Below are 16,234 nucleotides of genomic sequence, written 5' to 3'. Positions count from 1 at the left end.
TCCACTTTGGTGCGTGACGTCATTTCCATACAGTTTATTTTTTAATGTTCCAGGAGAGCCAACCATTTGTTGCAGAATTTTTTTATACCAATTAAGAACATTGCAGTGAACATTTCCATCAATACCACTAGTTCTAACCTCTTCTTCCACTGCTCCACACTTGGCAAATGTAGTTGTTTTCATCTGAATGATAATTCACACCATGTTGCAGAAAGGTTACAATCATGTTTTGTTGGGGGGGGGAGGGGGGGGCTACTACTCAATACCCCAGCAAATAGATCGGGATCCACCCCAATGTCCTCAAATAAAATTTAAATTCTGGATATTTGGGCATCTCTACCTGATGTGAAAGAATGTGCATTCTCTACCCTTCCCCACCCCATCCTCCACTGCCTTCAACAGCTCTCGACATGGTTGAGAATTTTTTGCTGTGACTGTACTAAGGTCTGGAGCCATCTCCATAGGAGCTTTTCATTATTCTCTTTGATGTTTAACTGATGCAGACATTCTCTTAGCCTGAGTTATTACTTTGCTTAGTTCATTTAGGGGTTCTTTTACAAAGGTGCACTAGTGTTTTTAGCGTGTGCTTTAAATATGCGTGCACTAAATGCTAGAGATGCCCATATATTCCTGTGGGCATCTCTAGTATTTAGCACGCACTAAAAATGCTAGCATGCCTTTGTAAAAGACCCCCTTAATGACATGCTTCACCAAAAAAGCGCAAGATGAAATACCCTGTAAAATCAATAATCATAACATGAAATGTATAAAATATAAGGCATTATGCAATAACATTATACAGTAGCATTAGCATAATTATATACTTGTTTGAAAATGAATACATTACACATTCATTTTACTTAAACATTCTTGAAAGTCACAGGCTTTCAAATTCCTTTTAAAAGGATAGCATTGAATTTGTCTTAAGTCAATAATAGTGTTACATAATTTAGGACCCATAAATCCAAAAATGTAAGAAGAGGGAAACTGTTATTTAATCACACTAGGGATTTTGAAGTATACTGTGCTGAGATGATCATAAAGTTCTAGATGGCTCAAAAAGTAACAATATTTTCTATAAGTAAATTGGGACCCTCTAGTTGTAAAAATACAAAAAATTAGGGAGAAAGTGACGTCATCCCAGGAGAATGGACGCGTGAGAGCTGAGCTCCTTCGGGACAGTTATGAAATATATTATTTCCCCTGACTCGTGCCTATGTGTTTCTATGAAAATATGGGTTTGTGAAGTGGATATCCCATGGCGATCCATAAGTAGCTTGAAAAGTTTAAATACACATCTAGTAGTGACCAACAGTGGCGGCTTTCACAAGAGGGCAAATCGCCTTCGAGTGATACCAATACGGCACTGGAGCACTCACACTCGCACTGAAGAAGACATTACGAAGCAGGATGTAGCACATTGATTTCAAGCGTTACAGGCTGAAATGAAGGTAGTCCTTCTAGATGTGCAGGCTTCTCTGGCTAAGTTTTAAAACACGATGTGCGAGAGATTGGGCACCACCTTGAGCAAGCAGAGGAGTATATTGATGGTCTTGAAAATAACATCTGGGGCCTTAGGCAAACTCAGCAACATCAGCAGGGGCACCAAGAATTTTTCAATATGATTGACAATTTGGAGATTAAATCTAGAAGGTGCAGCTTGCATTTTAAGGGAGTGCCTGAAACTGAACAGTTTAAAGATTGTGTACAAGTGGTGACCCGTATCTGTAAGTCTGTTTTGGGGGCCAATGGCAGTGAGCAGATTGATCCTGGTCAGCGGAAGATTCAGGTTGATCAAGTGCATCGTAGTATGGTACTGCACAGGGATGATGTCCCTAGGGACATTATCATGTTTTCATAATTATGCACTGAAAGAAGAAATACTGCACAAAGCCAGAATTCAGAAGGATATCGTTTGGGAGAGCTAAGTTTCTATTTACCAGGATTCAGTCCATACAACTTTGTTAAAGTACAGGGCTTTATGTGATGTGACTAGATAACTGCAGTTGGGGAACCGTTGTTATAAGTGGGTTTTTTCCATTTAGCCTGTTGATCACAGTGTTGGTCAGATCTAAGAAGGTTCAAACAGCATCTGAGGCCTGCCGGGCTCTTGTGTAACTGGTATGTACTAATTTGCCTGCAGGCAGCAATAGCCCTAAGTCAGCTCCAGCGACAGTTTCTCGTATTGCATGGGAAAAGGTGCCTAGCAGATGCTACAAGTCCCATTCATCTAAAGACAATTTGGACACATGAATATCTGTGAGACTTGGGAGAGGGTTTTCTCTTCTCTATTTTTCTTTGCTTGATCTTCTGCTTGAATTTTAAGGGGAGGTTTTTCTTGGTGGGTGGGTGGGTGGGAGGGTCAGCAATAGGCTAATATTTCTGCTGTTCGTAATGTGTCATGTGTGGTGTATGAATGTTGTCAAAGGGAACATTGGAGAGGACCAGTTGGACCCTGCCTCTCGGTCTGGGGTGATTTCCTCGATAAGGTGGGCTGGCAGGGCAGGTGGGTGGCCTTCATGTTGGGAGTTTTGGTACTGGGGGGGAGGGACACGGGAGAGATGTGTGGGAAGGGGGTTCATTTAAATGGGCAGGTGGGTCAGGCTTAGACAGTAAGGGTGAAATTGATCATTTCAAGGTGGGCACTTGGAATGTTAAGGGCCTTAATGACTCCCGTAAATGGAGTATTGTCTGCAGAGTTTCAAAAGCTCCAGTGCGACATAGTATTATTGCAGGGAACACATCTGAGTAGACAAGATTATCATTTATTGAAGCATAAGAATTATGTGGTAACTGTGGCTCATGGGTCCTCGGGGGGGGGGGGGGGGGGCATGTGGGTGAAATGGTGGTTTTGGTCCATGCTAGATGCCCCTTCTTACCTAAAGAGATTTGTAAAAATCCTTTAGGGAGGTGCGTTACATTGTAGGGCTTATTGTGTGGGAGGGAAGTTACGATAATAAATGTTTATGCGCCTAGTCATCAAGGGGTTTTTTTTTCCAGAGGTTTTTTTGCACCCTTGCTAAATTTTGTCTCCGGGGGGCCCATTTTGGGAGTGTATATTCCTTCCTATCCTGTTACAAAGGCTAGGCCTGTTACAAAGGCCTTTACATTGCTCTGTTTGGTTCTCACAAGTTGCCTAATAAGTTGCCATCTTTGTAACATACAGTGCTTTCTCAGGAACTGAGGAATGACACTTCAAAGATACAAGTTTGGCTGGAGCTGAGACTATGCCTTTCTTATAAGGTGGATATAACCTTGGGACGTGGTGAGAGAGACTGAGAATACAGTGAGCCTAAGATGGCCAGAATGTTTCAGTTTTGGGGAGAACGGACACAAGGGTATTGTAATATGTATTTTTGTTCTGTTACTAACTGCACACATTACTGATAGCAAATTAGCCAATGGCCACTGGCTGTGCACGTGCACACACATCAGGAGAGACTGATATGATACAGGAACAATCCATATATGGCATAGGCTACCTAATGATTCTAATTTAGGGGAAATCACATGATTTAGGAAAAACGAAACTTACAAAGGGTATATATGTGATGGCTGGGACAGTGGTAGCTGAGCAGTCGTTTTTATTCAGGATTTGCCTCTTGCTTTGCTGTATGACAACTTGCTCCAGAGAGAACAATTACTTTGTGTTTGGCTTAGTGATATAGCAATAAAGATTTTACTGGTTGCGCCTATATTACTCTCTACCCTCCTCTCCCCGTATGTTCCCACCCGTAACCTCCGCTCTCAGGACAAATCACTCCTATCTGTACCCTTCTCCACCACCGCTAACTCCAGACTCCGCCCCTTCTGCCTCGCAGCACCTTATGCCTGGAACAGACTTCCTGAGCCCATACGCCATGCGCCCTCCCTGCCCATCTTCAAGTCCTTACTCAAGGCCCATCTCTTCTCCCTTGCTTTTGGCGCCTAACCACCTTCCCCATTCCTGTTACCTACACTGACTACGTAGTCTGTTACCGTTAGATTGTAAGCTCTCTTGAGCAGGGACTGTCCCTCCCCGTGTTTAAACTTGTACAGCGCTGCGTAACCCTGGCAGCGCTATAGAAATGCTAAGTAGTAGTAGTAGTAGTATCTAAGTCTAAATTGCCTCTCTTATTTTCTTCAACCCACGAGGCTGAAGTGTTCCCCCCTCCCGAGGGACAGGGATAACACAGGAGGTGATTTTATTTTTTATTATGTTTTTATTTAGCATTATGTATTGTACAACATAGAAGAAAAAGACAAAAATCAAAGAAGAAGAATAACAAGAACACTCCTCCCCGCCCCTCAGTTTAACAGCTGAATGCATACTGTCACTCTTCAGTACATGGCTCACTATGCGAATGCCCCCAATCACTTCCCCTTCTAGCTTCAAGAAGAAACAAGCCAAACCAGGTTATATGAAGTCGCTGCAGATCAGGGCAATACAGATCATCTAGAGACATCGAGTCACACAAAGCTGCAAGGCGACCTTTCAAGCCAAACTGTACAAGTGTCCCAAACCTTTCTAAACTGAAGCAGTCTGTTTCTGTGGAGGGCTGTGAGTTTAGACATTAGATATACAAAATTTACTTTACGCTGGACTTGGAGGAGGGACAGTGTCTCCTGCTGCTTCCATGCAGACGCCAGCACTTGGCGGCCAGCCGTGAATATCTGATGGGCCAACTGACGACTCTAAATCGGCAACTCTGCGGGCTCAAAATTAAGCAAACAACTAGAGATCATGGGGGACAACCCAACCCCCAATATCTCAGACACTTAATCAACTATCCCTCCCCAATATTGCTGTGCTTTTAGGATAGTGCCACCAAATATGAAGGTAGAGTATCCTGATCCCCACAAACTCACCAACACAGATCGGAACCACTCCCATACATAGCTTTCAATCGTACTAGGGTGAGATGCCAATGATATAACAGTGTGTAGTTCATACAGACCTCTCTCTCTCTGCTCAATATCGATGTTAAATTAGTAGCAAAAATAATGGCAGAACGTCTGGTGCAGATAATATTCGATTTGATCCATATAGATTAGTCTGGTTTTATTCCAGGTGGCCAATAACATTAGGCATACTTTGAATATCATTTGGGGTGCCCGGCAGACCCGAGACAAGCTGGTTCTTTTGTCTGTTGATGCGGAAAAAGCATTTGATCTGGTCCATTGGGGCTTTCTTTGGAAAGTTCTTCACAAGATGGGATTTGGGGAAAATATTTGCACTTGGATCAGAAAATTTATATATGAGCCCTACAGTTTGTATTAAAATTAATGGGGGGGGGGGGGGGGGTATATGGACCCTTCTCACATTGAGAGAGGGACCAGACAGGGTTGACCACTTTCCCCTCTTTTGTTCTCCCTCTCTTATCAAACCTTTGGCACAGTGCATACATACCAATGGATATTCAAGGCTTTCAGGTGGGCGCTCAGAATTCTAAATTGACACTTTTTGCAGATGACATTCTGTTGTTTGTGGGAAAGTTGGCCCTAGCATTGCCCATTATTATGCGGGAGCTGCAAGAAAAGTGTTGGGGTTTAAAGTAAATTTTGATAAAACAGAGATGCTGGGTGTTACCACTGACTTGGTTGATGAGGAATTTTTGCGGCAGAGTTTTCCTTTTAGATGGGTGAGTAAGGGGATATGATGCCTAGGGGTCCAGATATCCGAAGATCTACAATGCGTCTATGAGCAGAACTATGGCAGGATTTTTCAGTGCATTAATGCGGATTTGGGGCTTTGGAAAGGGTACATAAGTACATAAGTAATGCCACACTGGGAAAAGACCAAGGGTCCATCGAGCTCAGCATCCTGTCCACGACAGCGGCCAATCCAGGCCAAGAGTCTTGTATGTCTTGGTGGGGGCGGAGTCTCCTAGGGTTTCATATTTGGCCTCTATTCAACATGAACCGTCCTTTGGGGCAAAGTGTGAAGGGTGGTCCTTTGTCCAGTGGGAAGAGAAGGGCTTAGTCCATTTTTGACAGCTTTTGGATGTTGGGGAGCTCTGTATGTTCTCTGAACTTGAGGAGACTTTTAGTCTCCTTGCTCGTGATTTTTTTCCCCCTTATTTACAAGTTAAGAATTTTGTGGTATCACAGGGTTGGCTTAGGGAGGGCCCAGAGGATAGGGAATTTCTTGAAAATGTATGCGTGGCATTGGGAAAGCTGAAGGGTCCTATTTTGATTTTATATAAGTTTCTTGGTGAAAATGAGTTTACTAAATATAAATATATGGCTCAGTGGGAGCAGAATTTGGGAATGGAGCTATGCATACATCCCAAGTTTATGGTCATGATGACTTACTCCTAGATGAATCAGTTGTCCTTCCAACATTAATCTCAATGTTGCAAGCCAATAAAGATGAAAGGGTTCTTTTTATTTTGGATTGCAAGTCAGCTCTGCCATCTACCTGAGACAAACTAAAGACCTTTGAAAGTTCACCCACCCTTTTGTTTCTTTTTTGATGCAACAAGCATGAAATTGCTTTGTCAGAGAGAGTGTTATCTAATAAGCTGAATTTTCTGCCCTTCCGACCAAGTAAGGCTGATTTTAGAAGGATATATGAAGATTCACAGTGAAAGCCATGGCAGTGGGCCATAGAAGAGATTTTCAAAGCTGTGACATGGAATTAAATCCAGAGATTTACAACCCATTATTGTTTACCTACTGATTCCTAGCAGCAACAGATTTGCTATGTCCATTCTTCAAGGTGTGTTTGAAGATTAAAACTAAACTCCAGCCTTCCTAGGCCCATTGTCTTCCTGATTTAAAAAACAAATCAACATTAAATAAAGTAATAGAAGTCCCACCCACCAAAAGGGTTTGCTGTAACATGATGGGAGAATTGGTATCTTTTTGCTTTTGTTAAAAAGAATCCTTGTCTAGGGAGCCCCATATATGTGACAGTGAAAATAAATAGCTGCTCCCTGAAAACAGCAGTTTACCAGAAACACACATACTCCTGTCCTTATTTTCTAGAGTTGCAGAACTGATACATTTTATGTGGCTGCCTCAGAAATCCCATGTATGTCCAGAGGGATCTAAGAAAGTTCTTAGAAACCTCTGGAAAAACTTTTCTGCCACCCCCTGATCTTATTTCTATATATGTGACTTAATTGCTGTCTTTAGAAAATACTTATTATAGGTAATCAACCTTGATTTTTCTGCTATTGAGAGCCATTGGTTGATAAATGAATTGCCCAAGATTATGATATCTGCCATTAGAAGAAGCAGGATTCAAACCTAGGCATTCTTGTTCCCAGTCCATTATTCTAATTGTAATGGTTTTAAAAGTGCTGCTAGACCACATGTGGCTTCAAGGTTTCGTTCTTCTGTTACACAGGTTTCTCAAGAATAACATGTTTGATTTTAGAAAGAAGAAAAAGAGAGAAGGCGAGAAGATTCTAAAGATGACGATGAGACTGAAGAAGAAAATAATCAGGAGGAGTATGACCCTATGGAAGCTGAGGATGCTGATGACGATGATGGTAAGATCTGTACTTGAAATTATTTGTAGATATCTCCTGCGAACATGTCGTCTTTCTTACAGAGCCTTCTTCATTTCTTGATCTTCAGAATCTAGATACAGCTTCTTGCCTCTGCCTGATGAATAGAGTATGATTCTTTTTCTTCTGCATCACTGAACTGACAATCTTGCCTCTTCTTTAACCAACCACCTGTCCCAACACACACACATCTATGCTACTTAGCTGGTTATATAACCCCTCTTAAAATTGACACCTTCCTCTGCACAGCTTGACTTGCAGCCAGTGGAGTAGCCACGGGAGGGGGAAGGGGTGGGCCAGACCCCCTCCCAAACTGCAACACTTGTTGAATGACTGGAGGGAATGCCCAAGCCCCTCCAGCTGAAGATACACCACCTGAACCCCTTTAACTGCTTCAGTAGTGAGGATGTTGGCAGCATGCATTCCAACTGCTGATGCCAGCACTCCCTGCGCATGACCAGTTCATGCATGAAATGAGCATGTGCGAGGATGATGGCATCAATAGCCAGAAAGCATGCTGCTCAGGCAGCATGGGAGCAGTTCTGGCATCATATCTGTTTGGCAGGTGAGGCTTGGGCATCCCCGCCATCAAAGATTTTTGACGTGATGTGTATGCTTTATTACCATATTACTAAAAGTGGATTTAGAATAGTGTTTTACACAGGAAGAAAGTGATGTCAGCAGAGAGAATGGAAACTTAAGAGAGAAGCTCCAAGGCTACCAGAGCAAAACTGTGGAATTTGCACTTATTGACCAAAGTGCTGACCTTGTAGGTTGTTCGATTATGAAGAAACACTGAAAGAATATACATGTTGATGAAAAAAAAAGCAGACTAACTTCAAATACCACTCAAGTGGGAGCTCCAGGTTGCCTGTGCACCAGAGGGTAAGATGGTTGCTGCAGAAACAGAGTGTGAGAGACAGAGCCTGCTAGAGCAGAGCATGCCCCGCTTTGAGAAGAAATAAGGAGTTAGTTTCAGGAGTTTAAAGTTTATATAGCTGTGGTGCAAGGGGTGATGCAAGGAATGATGGAGGATTTAAAAAGAGAGATTAATTAGATCAGGCACCAGGTAGAAGAAGTGGACTGTGATAAGCTTAAAGAGCAATTTGCTCAGGCGATGATCTGCGACAAGGAAGTACTCTTGAAATTGGAGGACTTGGAAAGTAGATCATGGAGATGCGACCTCTGACTGAGGAGTATCCGAGACTGTACTAGATACTCACTATGGAAGCCGCACGACAAATTTGTCTTGCAGCCTTTGTAGAGTAGCAGGGCCAAAGGACAGGAACCTACCCAGAGACATAATTGTTTGCTTTCACAAATACTTTGACAAAGAATGGCCTGGAGAGGAGGAGGTTGAATACTTCAGAAAAAAACTAAGATTGAAATATTTGAGGATGTAGCCCTCTGAAGTAGAGGTGAGAATATTGGGACTTTAGGCAGTGAGAACAGTGAGCTACTGGAGGCTGTTTCTAGTGGGACAGTCCTTTACTTTGGATGGCAAGACCTATAGTGCCAGATCATTAGTGGATCTTACCAAACATTTTGCAGAGATGGTCTTGAGCAATCTCCATGAAGTGGTCAAGAAAGAAAAGGGATCAGAAGTTGCAGCCTAGTGTGGCCCCCCGAAGACCTCGCAGGCAGCGAGGGGGCAAGGCTGGCAGTCAAGTAAGTAATAAGTGACATTGGTAACCAAAATAGTAGCCCAAACCACATGAGCTCCCATTTTTGAACTTTTTGTTTCCCATTAAAAGACACCTACTAGCAGAGAGAGACTGATTAGGGGTGCTCTTGAGCTCTGTTGACCAGGTCACGAGGTGCTTTTGAGAACTACTATTCATTTTGAATGACTCTGGGAAGAGGTGACTAACACCTCCTTCCTCTTATTTCTTAGCCTACTATATAAATAGTGAGCTGTTCAATTTCTTTGCGGGAAGGTTGGAGTGGTGAGGAGGGATTATATTAGATTTAATTCTTGTATACTGCTAATATCCCCATTCCAGAATTCAGTGCAGTTTACATTCTATGTGAGAAAAAAGCAGATAGTGTTAGTGTGAGGTATGAGAAACATTAGAGACCATTGGTGTAATGCATGAGACTAAAAATATTAAAGGAAAGGATAACGGATGATACTAGGAAGTAGAAGTCATGATGGATTATTTTGAAGCAGTCTTTGGGAGAGAAAGGTGTTTAGCCTCTTCCTGAAGTTGAGGTAGCCATTTTCTGTTCTGATGGGAATAGGTAGAGAGTTCCGTATTTTGACTCCAAGTACAGGGAATAGAGAGCTGAAAATTTTATGATTTCAATTTGTCTTTTGAAATGATGATGCTAGCATTAGTTGTTGTTTCAGTCTGTTAGACTGGACCAGATATAGCGAAGCAGTCTTAGCAGTTCAGAGGTGAAGCCCTGTAAGATTTGAAAAACTAAACAAGCTGCTTTGAACCTGAGTCTTATGGGAAGCCAGTGCAGTTTGTTTAGTTGAGTTGAAACACTAGTATATGTATTCAATCTGTATATTAGTCTAGCAGCTGTATTCTGTATGATTTGCAATTTTTTTTTGTATTGACACTTAATACCAAGAAATAGAACATTACAGTAATCCAAGTGAGAGAGAACTAACATTTAGACTAGTAGTGTGAATGCTTTTTGGTCAAAGAATGGTCTGACTAGACGTAGCTGTCTCATTTTGAATAGTGTTTTCTTCCATATCTGATTAATATGGGAAGAGAAGGTGAGTGAAGAATCAAGCAAGACCCCTAGTACTCTGGTTTCATATTCGACTGTAAAGCTTTGACCATTGGTCAAAGATATTGATGATGATTTCAGAACCACAGGACCTTGTGTTTTGCGCATTCAATTTCAGTTTATTGGTCAGGGCCCAGGTGCTAACAACAGTCATACCATTCGCTACAGACTGAGTTGGATCTTTGTTTGATGCTGTTACTGGTAATAGAAGCAGGATGTAATCTGCATAGGATAATAGTAATTCATTAAGTTCCAGGTGTATTGCGGCAAGGGATGACATAAAGAGGTTGAACAGGATTGGTGAGAGGGGAGATCCCGCAGTTAGGAGACCACATGTTGGAAAGTTGGTGGTTGTTGCTTGACAGAATAACTTTGATTTGAAAGGAATTCACTGAACCATTTGAGCACAGTCCCTGTTATTCCTATCTGATCCAGGCATTCAAGTAGCAATGTGTAGTCAACCGCATTGAACGCTGCCAATATATCAAATTGGAGAAGAATTATTTGGTCACCTTTGCTTAGGTGTTTGACATATGTAATTAGAACTAGCAGTAATGTTTCAGTACTATGTGACAATCTGAAGCCAAATTGTGACCAGTGCAAAATAGAAACTTTTTCTAGATAAAAAGAGAGTTATTTACTAATATAAGTTTCTAATGCTTTAGTAAAAAGGGGTATGCTTGCCACTGGATGGTAATTTGCAGGCTTTTACATCTAGCCCAGATCCCTTCAGTAGTGGAGTGAGAACAATTTTGCCCATATCAGGAGGAAGAGAGCCAGTTTTTAACAGCTCATTGAGATTATTGAGTAACCAGTTTACTGCTTCCATAGGGATGGATTTGAGTAGGTGTTTTGGGCATTGATCCAGGGAGCAGTTGGCTCATAAGCATTTCAATAGTATTGATCTTACATCCTGAGCTGTTACTGATTGAAAAGATTCCCAGTTTTGATCAGTTTGGAGTCCTTGAGTTGTAGGATCTCCGGCGACTAAGGCTGAACTATGGGTTGGGCTATTTTCCTGTGTTGGAGTAGCCTTAGACACTTCGGACCTAATTTGGAGGATCTTATTGGCGAAATGATCTGCGAGGTCTTGGGTGTTGGGACATGTTTTCTGTGAATGTTCATCCTTATTGGTGGAAGCTAGTGTTTTAAAGTTTTTTTTGTTGTTGAGATCATCTTGACCTATTAGGCTGCTATAGTATTGGCATTTTGAGTCAGCTACCTTCCTTTTGTAGTGTTGGAAGGCTGACTTCCATTTGGCTTTATCAGTAGTATTTTTGTTCTTTGTCCATTGCTTTTCAAGGCGTCGACATTCCTTTTTTATGGTGGATAGCTCCTCTGTAAACCATGGCAAATTTCTGGATGTCTTGACCTTTTTAGTGATAAATGGAGCAATTTTGTCTAGTGTGGCTTTCACCTTGGTGTCCCAGCGGGATTTGATCGAACCATGTGTAGGAGATGCGGTAGTGAGGGAATCTGTTAGCTCCGACCAGAAAGTGGCCTTGTTGATTTTACATCTGGTAGAGATGAGTTTGGATGGCTTGTGTCTGGTTAAGCTTGACATACAGATATCAATGGTTAAATCCAGTTGGAAATGGTCAGACCATGGTATTGGCTTTCATTTAAATGAACTAATCAAGCTATTAAGATAGGACGTCATGAAGTCTAAAATATGTCCTTTTTCATGAGTTGCACCCTCGAAGAATGTGGTTAGTTCGCAGTCCTTAAGGAATGATTTGAAGTTGTGGACATTGGTGTCCGCATAATTTTCCAAGTGTAAGTTTGTCTCCCGGAAAGGTAATCCTTGAGAATTGTGACATGGCAGAGGAAGTAATCTTTGCAAGTAGTGGTTCTGCCTCAGACTAAGCTCCCGGAGGACGGTAAATGAGGAACAGGGCAATTTGATTTGCCTCTTTTGAATCATTGCAGAATTTGCATAGCATTTACTCCAGTTCAGGGAAAACCCCAGAACTAACTAAAGACATGTGGAAAAAAACTCTTAAAGATAAGAGCAAGTCCACCTACTTTTTTATCCTGACTTGGAGAATGAAGAATACCATAACCGGGTGGATAGATGTGGGGCATTATCGAACTATCAACTTCTGTGAGCCATGTCTGTGAAATAAACAGCCCAGATCTGAAGATTCTAGCAGATTCCTGAGTAAGAGAGCTTTGTTCCTCACAGATCTAGCATTGATATAGATGGCTGGGACAGGAGTGAGTTGAAACTCGTGTTCCAAAGGGGATAGTTGTTTGGTTAATTGCAAAAGGTAGCAAGGATTTTTAGACCGTCAAATGTTAGGCATTTTGTTCTGGTCCTTTGTCTGGCAGGTTATGTTAATACAGGGCTTTCTGGCAGGCTACAAGTTTAGTAGTAGCTAAAACTCCTAGCAGAAATGTGGCATTCACATAGCCTGGATTTCTCTGGCAGGCTCTGCAGGGGGGACATAAGATGATTGAGCAGCTGGATCTTTCTGGAAGCCTGCTAGTGTGATAGTAGTTAGAAGTCCTAATGGAAATGCAGTTGTTTAAGTCTGCCTGGCAGGATATGCTGGGGAACTAGGAGGCCAGATTATTTAGGATATAGCTATTCTTTTATTGATATGTTTACATTATTACAAAACCTTTGTGGATAGCCTTGGAAAGGGAGAGGTATTGGGTGAGAAATAAGTAGGGGCTGTTTGTTGCATCTGTCTAATATGGTAAAGTACAAACAAATTTCAAGCTCAAATTTATTTTATATACCGCACATCAAGGTAATCACTAAGCTATTATGAGGAAGGTAACAAAAATTATATTGGATATGTATAAATGCGTGGGAACTGGGATATAACCTACAAGAATAACTAGACAGGCTGGATGGGTTGGTTAGTCTATTTTTAAAATTGTCTACTATTTCAAAACAGCTACTTTTGTAATGCTTTACTCTTCCTGGTTCTAAAGTTTCTTCTGATTGCAGATGGAGATGATGATGAAGTGAGTAACAAGGACAAGCGTGAAGAGAAGCGAGAGAAGAGCAGACACAGCAAGGAAAGCTCATCTAAGGAGAAGGTACACTGAAATTATCTATAACTAACTCAGGAGGTCTTTTACAAAACGGCAGTAAGCCCAACGCGGGCTTAGCAGTCGCTAAAACGGAAGTACCACAGGGTTACCATACTAGGTCAGCAATGGTTCCCACCCTCAGCGCGTGCCATTCTCAGCGCTTCAAAAATATTTTTATTTTGTAGCACCGGGCAGTGTTGCACGCTGCCCGGTTAGCTTAGGAGCCTTTACCGCCTCATCAATGGGTGGTAGTAAGTGCTCCCCTCCCAAAATGGGTGCGCGGCTAGTGCCTCATATGCTGCACAGCCATTTCTTTAAAAAAAAAGAAGAAAGATCTACCTTTTACCCACTGTGGTAAAAGGGGCCTCGGCGCACATCAAAAACTCGGGCAGATGCCAGCACAGGCCCCCTTTTGCCGTAGCTTCGTAAAAGGACCCCTTAGTCTGCCGTGGATATTATGGTGGTCATTTTCAAAGCACATAGACAGCAACATATATAACTTTGTAAGTCTTTGTGCTTTGAAAATGAGCTTCTTTATGTTCTAGGTTAGCTAGTAGTCTTCATTGAAAATCTTAAGTATTTACTCTAGATCAGAAAAACTGTTTTTGGTTTATGTGCAATCTTAGAAGAATTTCAAATTGTTGTTCAGGAACTACTGTTGTCAGAATTAGACTATTGTACTAGGTTGTTCTAAAATTTTGTTAAGTTACAGACTACAGAATACTGCTATCCGGTTAATTTGTTCACTCAACAACTTTGTTAAGTTTACATCTTGGTATGTTAAGTTGCATTGGCTACTTATGGAAGCTATAATTCTCTTTAAATTGTATTGCATGATCTTTAAAATAATTCAGGACTTGCTCCACCGTACATGGTAGGTTTGATTAAAACTTTATATTCAAGCTATGGGACACGGAACAAACTGAGATCGGCATTCCCCTTGTGTAAGTGTATGAAATCTTCTAAATCTTTCTCCGCAAATTTTTTTTATCAAGCCGCAAAATCCCATTACTTTCATATGTGTCTGAGATGGTTAACTATGTTGCTTTTCGAACTTTTATTAAGATTATATTGTTTAAGAAACATGTGCTATCCAAGTAGTCAAAACTGTGCTTTGTTTATCTGGCTAATTTTATTTTGATATGATACTTATATTTGTTTTTTATGGATTAACTTATTTTAGTTTGGTCTTGTAATTCCTAGAATGCTTGTTTCTAGTTCTTATGTAATTCACTTTGAGCTAATTGTGGTGTGGGCAGAATAGAAAAAGTGGATAATATAATGTAATAGTTGTTTGCACACTGAATTCAGATTCCAGTCTCCAGGAAGTATCCTAGAATACCAAGGGTTAAAGCCTTGGCAATTATCACCACTGTTCGCAAGTTTCAAACTTTTGCTAATTCAGCTTCTTTTTTGTGTAACATCTATAGACAAACATGAAAACGTAGAACATTTTTTTAAATAAAACAGCAGTCGAAATTTAATTACATGTATATAAAAGAATAAAGGAAAAAGGTTATGTTAAGTTTGCTTTATTTAATATACCACCCTTCATTACCATGCAAGCCAAAGCGGTTCACAACAAAATTTAAATTTTAGAAAAGGAAAAGAACTGCAAAATTGTATAGGACAGAAATCTATACAATCTAAAGAAAAGAGAGAGAAGAAACAAAGGGAAAACACACATAAAATAGAAAAATAGAAATAAAAATATGCAGGCCCATGTCACCAACTAGCCCCATCCCCATGACCAGTTACCTGAAGACCAATGTAAAATAATAAGGGCCCTAAATGATAACTAGAAGTTTTGCAGAAGGAGGTTAATATGGGGTTTTATGGGGGGGGGGATAAGAAGGTGAGGATTAGAAAATGGTTGTTGTATAAGGATAAACAAGGGGGATGGTTAGCAGTACTAAACTTTCAAAACTATTATTTGGCTTCCCAGAAGAAGCATATTCTGAAGTGGAGGAAGAGAAGCCTGGGATACAGCTAGAGTAGGCAATAATGTGGAAGTGAAGCTAAAACACTAGCCATGGATGTCCAAAGGGAGTTGGAATAGAGGAGTGGCCTAGTGGTTACACTGGTGGACTTTGGTCCTGGGGAACTGAGGAACTGATTTCGATTCCCACTTCAGGCACAGGCAGCTCCTTGTGACTCTGGGCAAGTCACTTAACCCTCCATTGCCCCATGTAAGCCGCATTGAGCCTGCCATGAGCGGGAAAGCGCGGGGTACAAATGAAACAAAAAAAATTTATTGAAGACCTGGGGGGGGGGGGGGAAATCAGAGATTGAAAGAGGTTGGGAAAGGATTGTTCAGTTTGGTTCTGATTAGACGTGAACCAAGGTCTTTTGAAAGGTGGGAAGGGTTTATGTCAAATTTGTGATCTGATGGATGATCAAGAGGTGGTGGTAATCAGGGATTTACAGGAGAAGCATGTGTCAGAAAGAGAAACTTTCTTGAAACATTATAGGGCTCTTTTACTAAAGCTTAGTGTGGGCTCACAGAATTAGTATGTGCTGCATGCTAAGAAGCCCATTTTATACTTATGGTCTTCTTAGCGTATAGTGCACTCTAATTCCGTTAGCATGCGCTAAGCTTTAGTAAAAGGACCCTTATATGAGGGACTATGCACGGAAAGCTCAAGTAGTAGATAGGGTTTGAAATTTAGAAGGGTTTTGGGGTAGCTATGAGGGGAATCAGAGGGGCAGTTAGAAATTCTGTTGGTTATCCGAGGGAAGGAAACTATCAGCACTTCAAATTTAGAAGGGATTGGGAAAGGGATCTGGGAGTGGAATTTTCAGATGAGGAGTGGAAAGGGATCTTTGAGTGGCTTGATTAATACCCTGATTAGGGAAAATGCGTATAAGATTTTATATAGATGGTTTTATACACTAGAAAGATTGAGCCATCTTTTACAAGGCAGTTTCCAATAGATTCTGTAGTTGGT

The 16,234-nt window shown here is 41.3% G+C and overlaps 1 protein-coding gene across 3 annotated transcripts in view; it reads left to right on the top strand.

Annotated features, from left to right (window-relative positions):
- CCAR1 (cell division cycle and apoptosis regulator 1) overlaps positions 1 to 16,234 on the top strand; it is a 268,378-nt gene that overhangs the window by 203,620 nt on the left and 48,524 nt on the right. For all 3 annotated transcript variants that reach the window (XM_030203453.1, XM_030203454.1, XM_030203452.1), the window contains exons 19-20: positions 7,364 to 7,478; positions 13,201 to 13,292. In XM_030203453.1, the coding sequence (XP_030059313.1) occupies positions 7,364 to 7,478; positions 13,201 to 13,292 (207 nt within the window). The remainder of the gene's footprint in view (positions 1 to 7,363; positions 7,479 to 13,200; positions 13,293 to 16,234) is intronic.

Source organism: Microcaecilia unicolor, chromosome 5 (assembly GCF_901765095.1).
Source record: "Microcaecilia unicolor chromosome 5, aMicUni1.1, whole genome shotgun sequence".
NCBI lineage: Eukaryota > Metazoa > Chordata > Amphibia > Gymnophiona > Siphonopidae > Microcaecilia > Microcaecilia unicolor.
The sequence above is the reverse complement of the archived record's forward strand: the minus strand, read 5'-3'. Positions and strand labels throughout refer to the sequence as shown.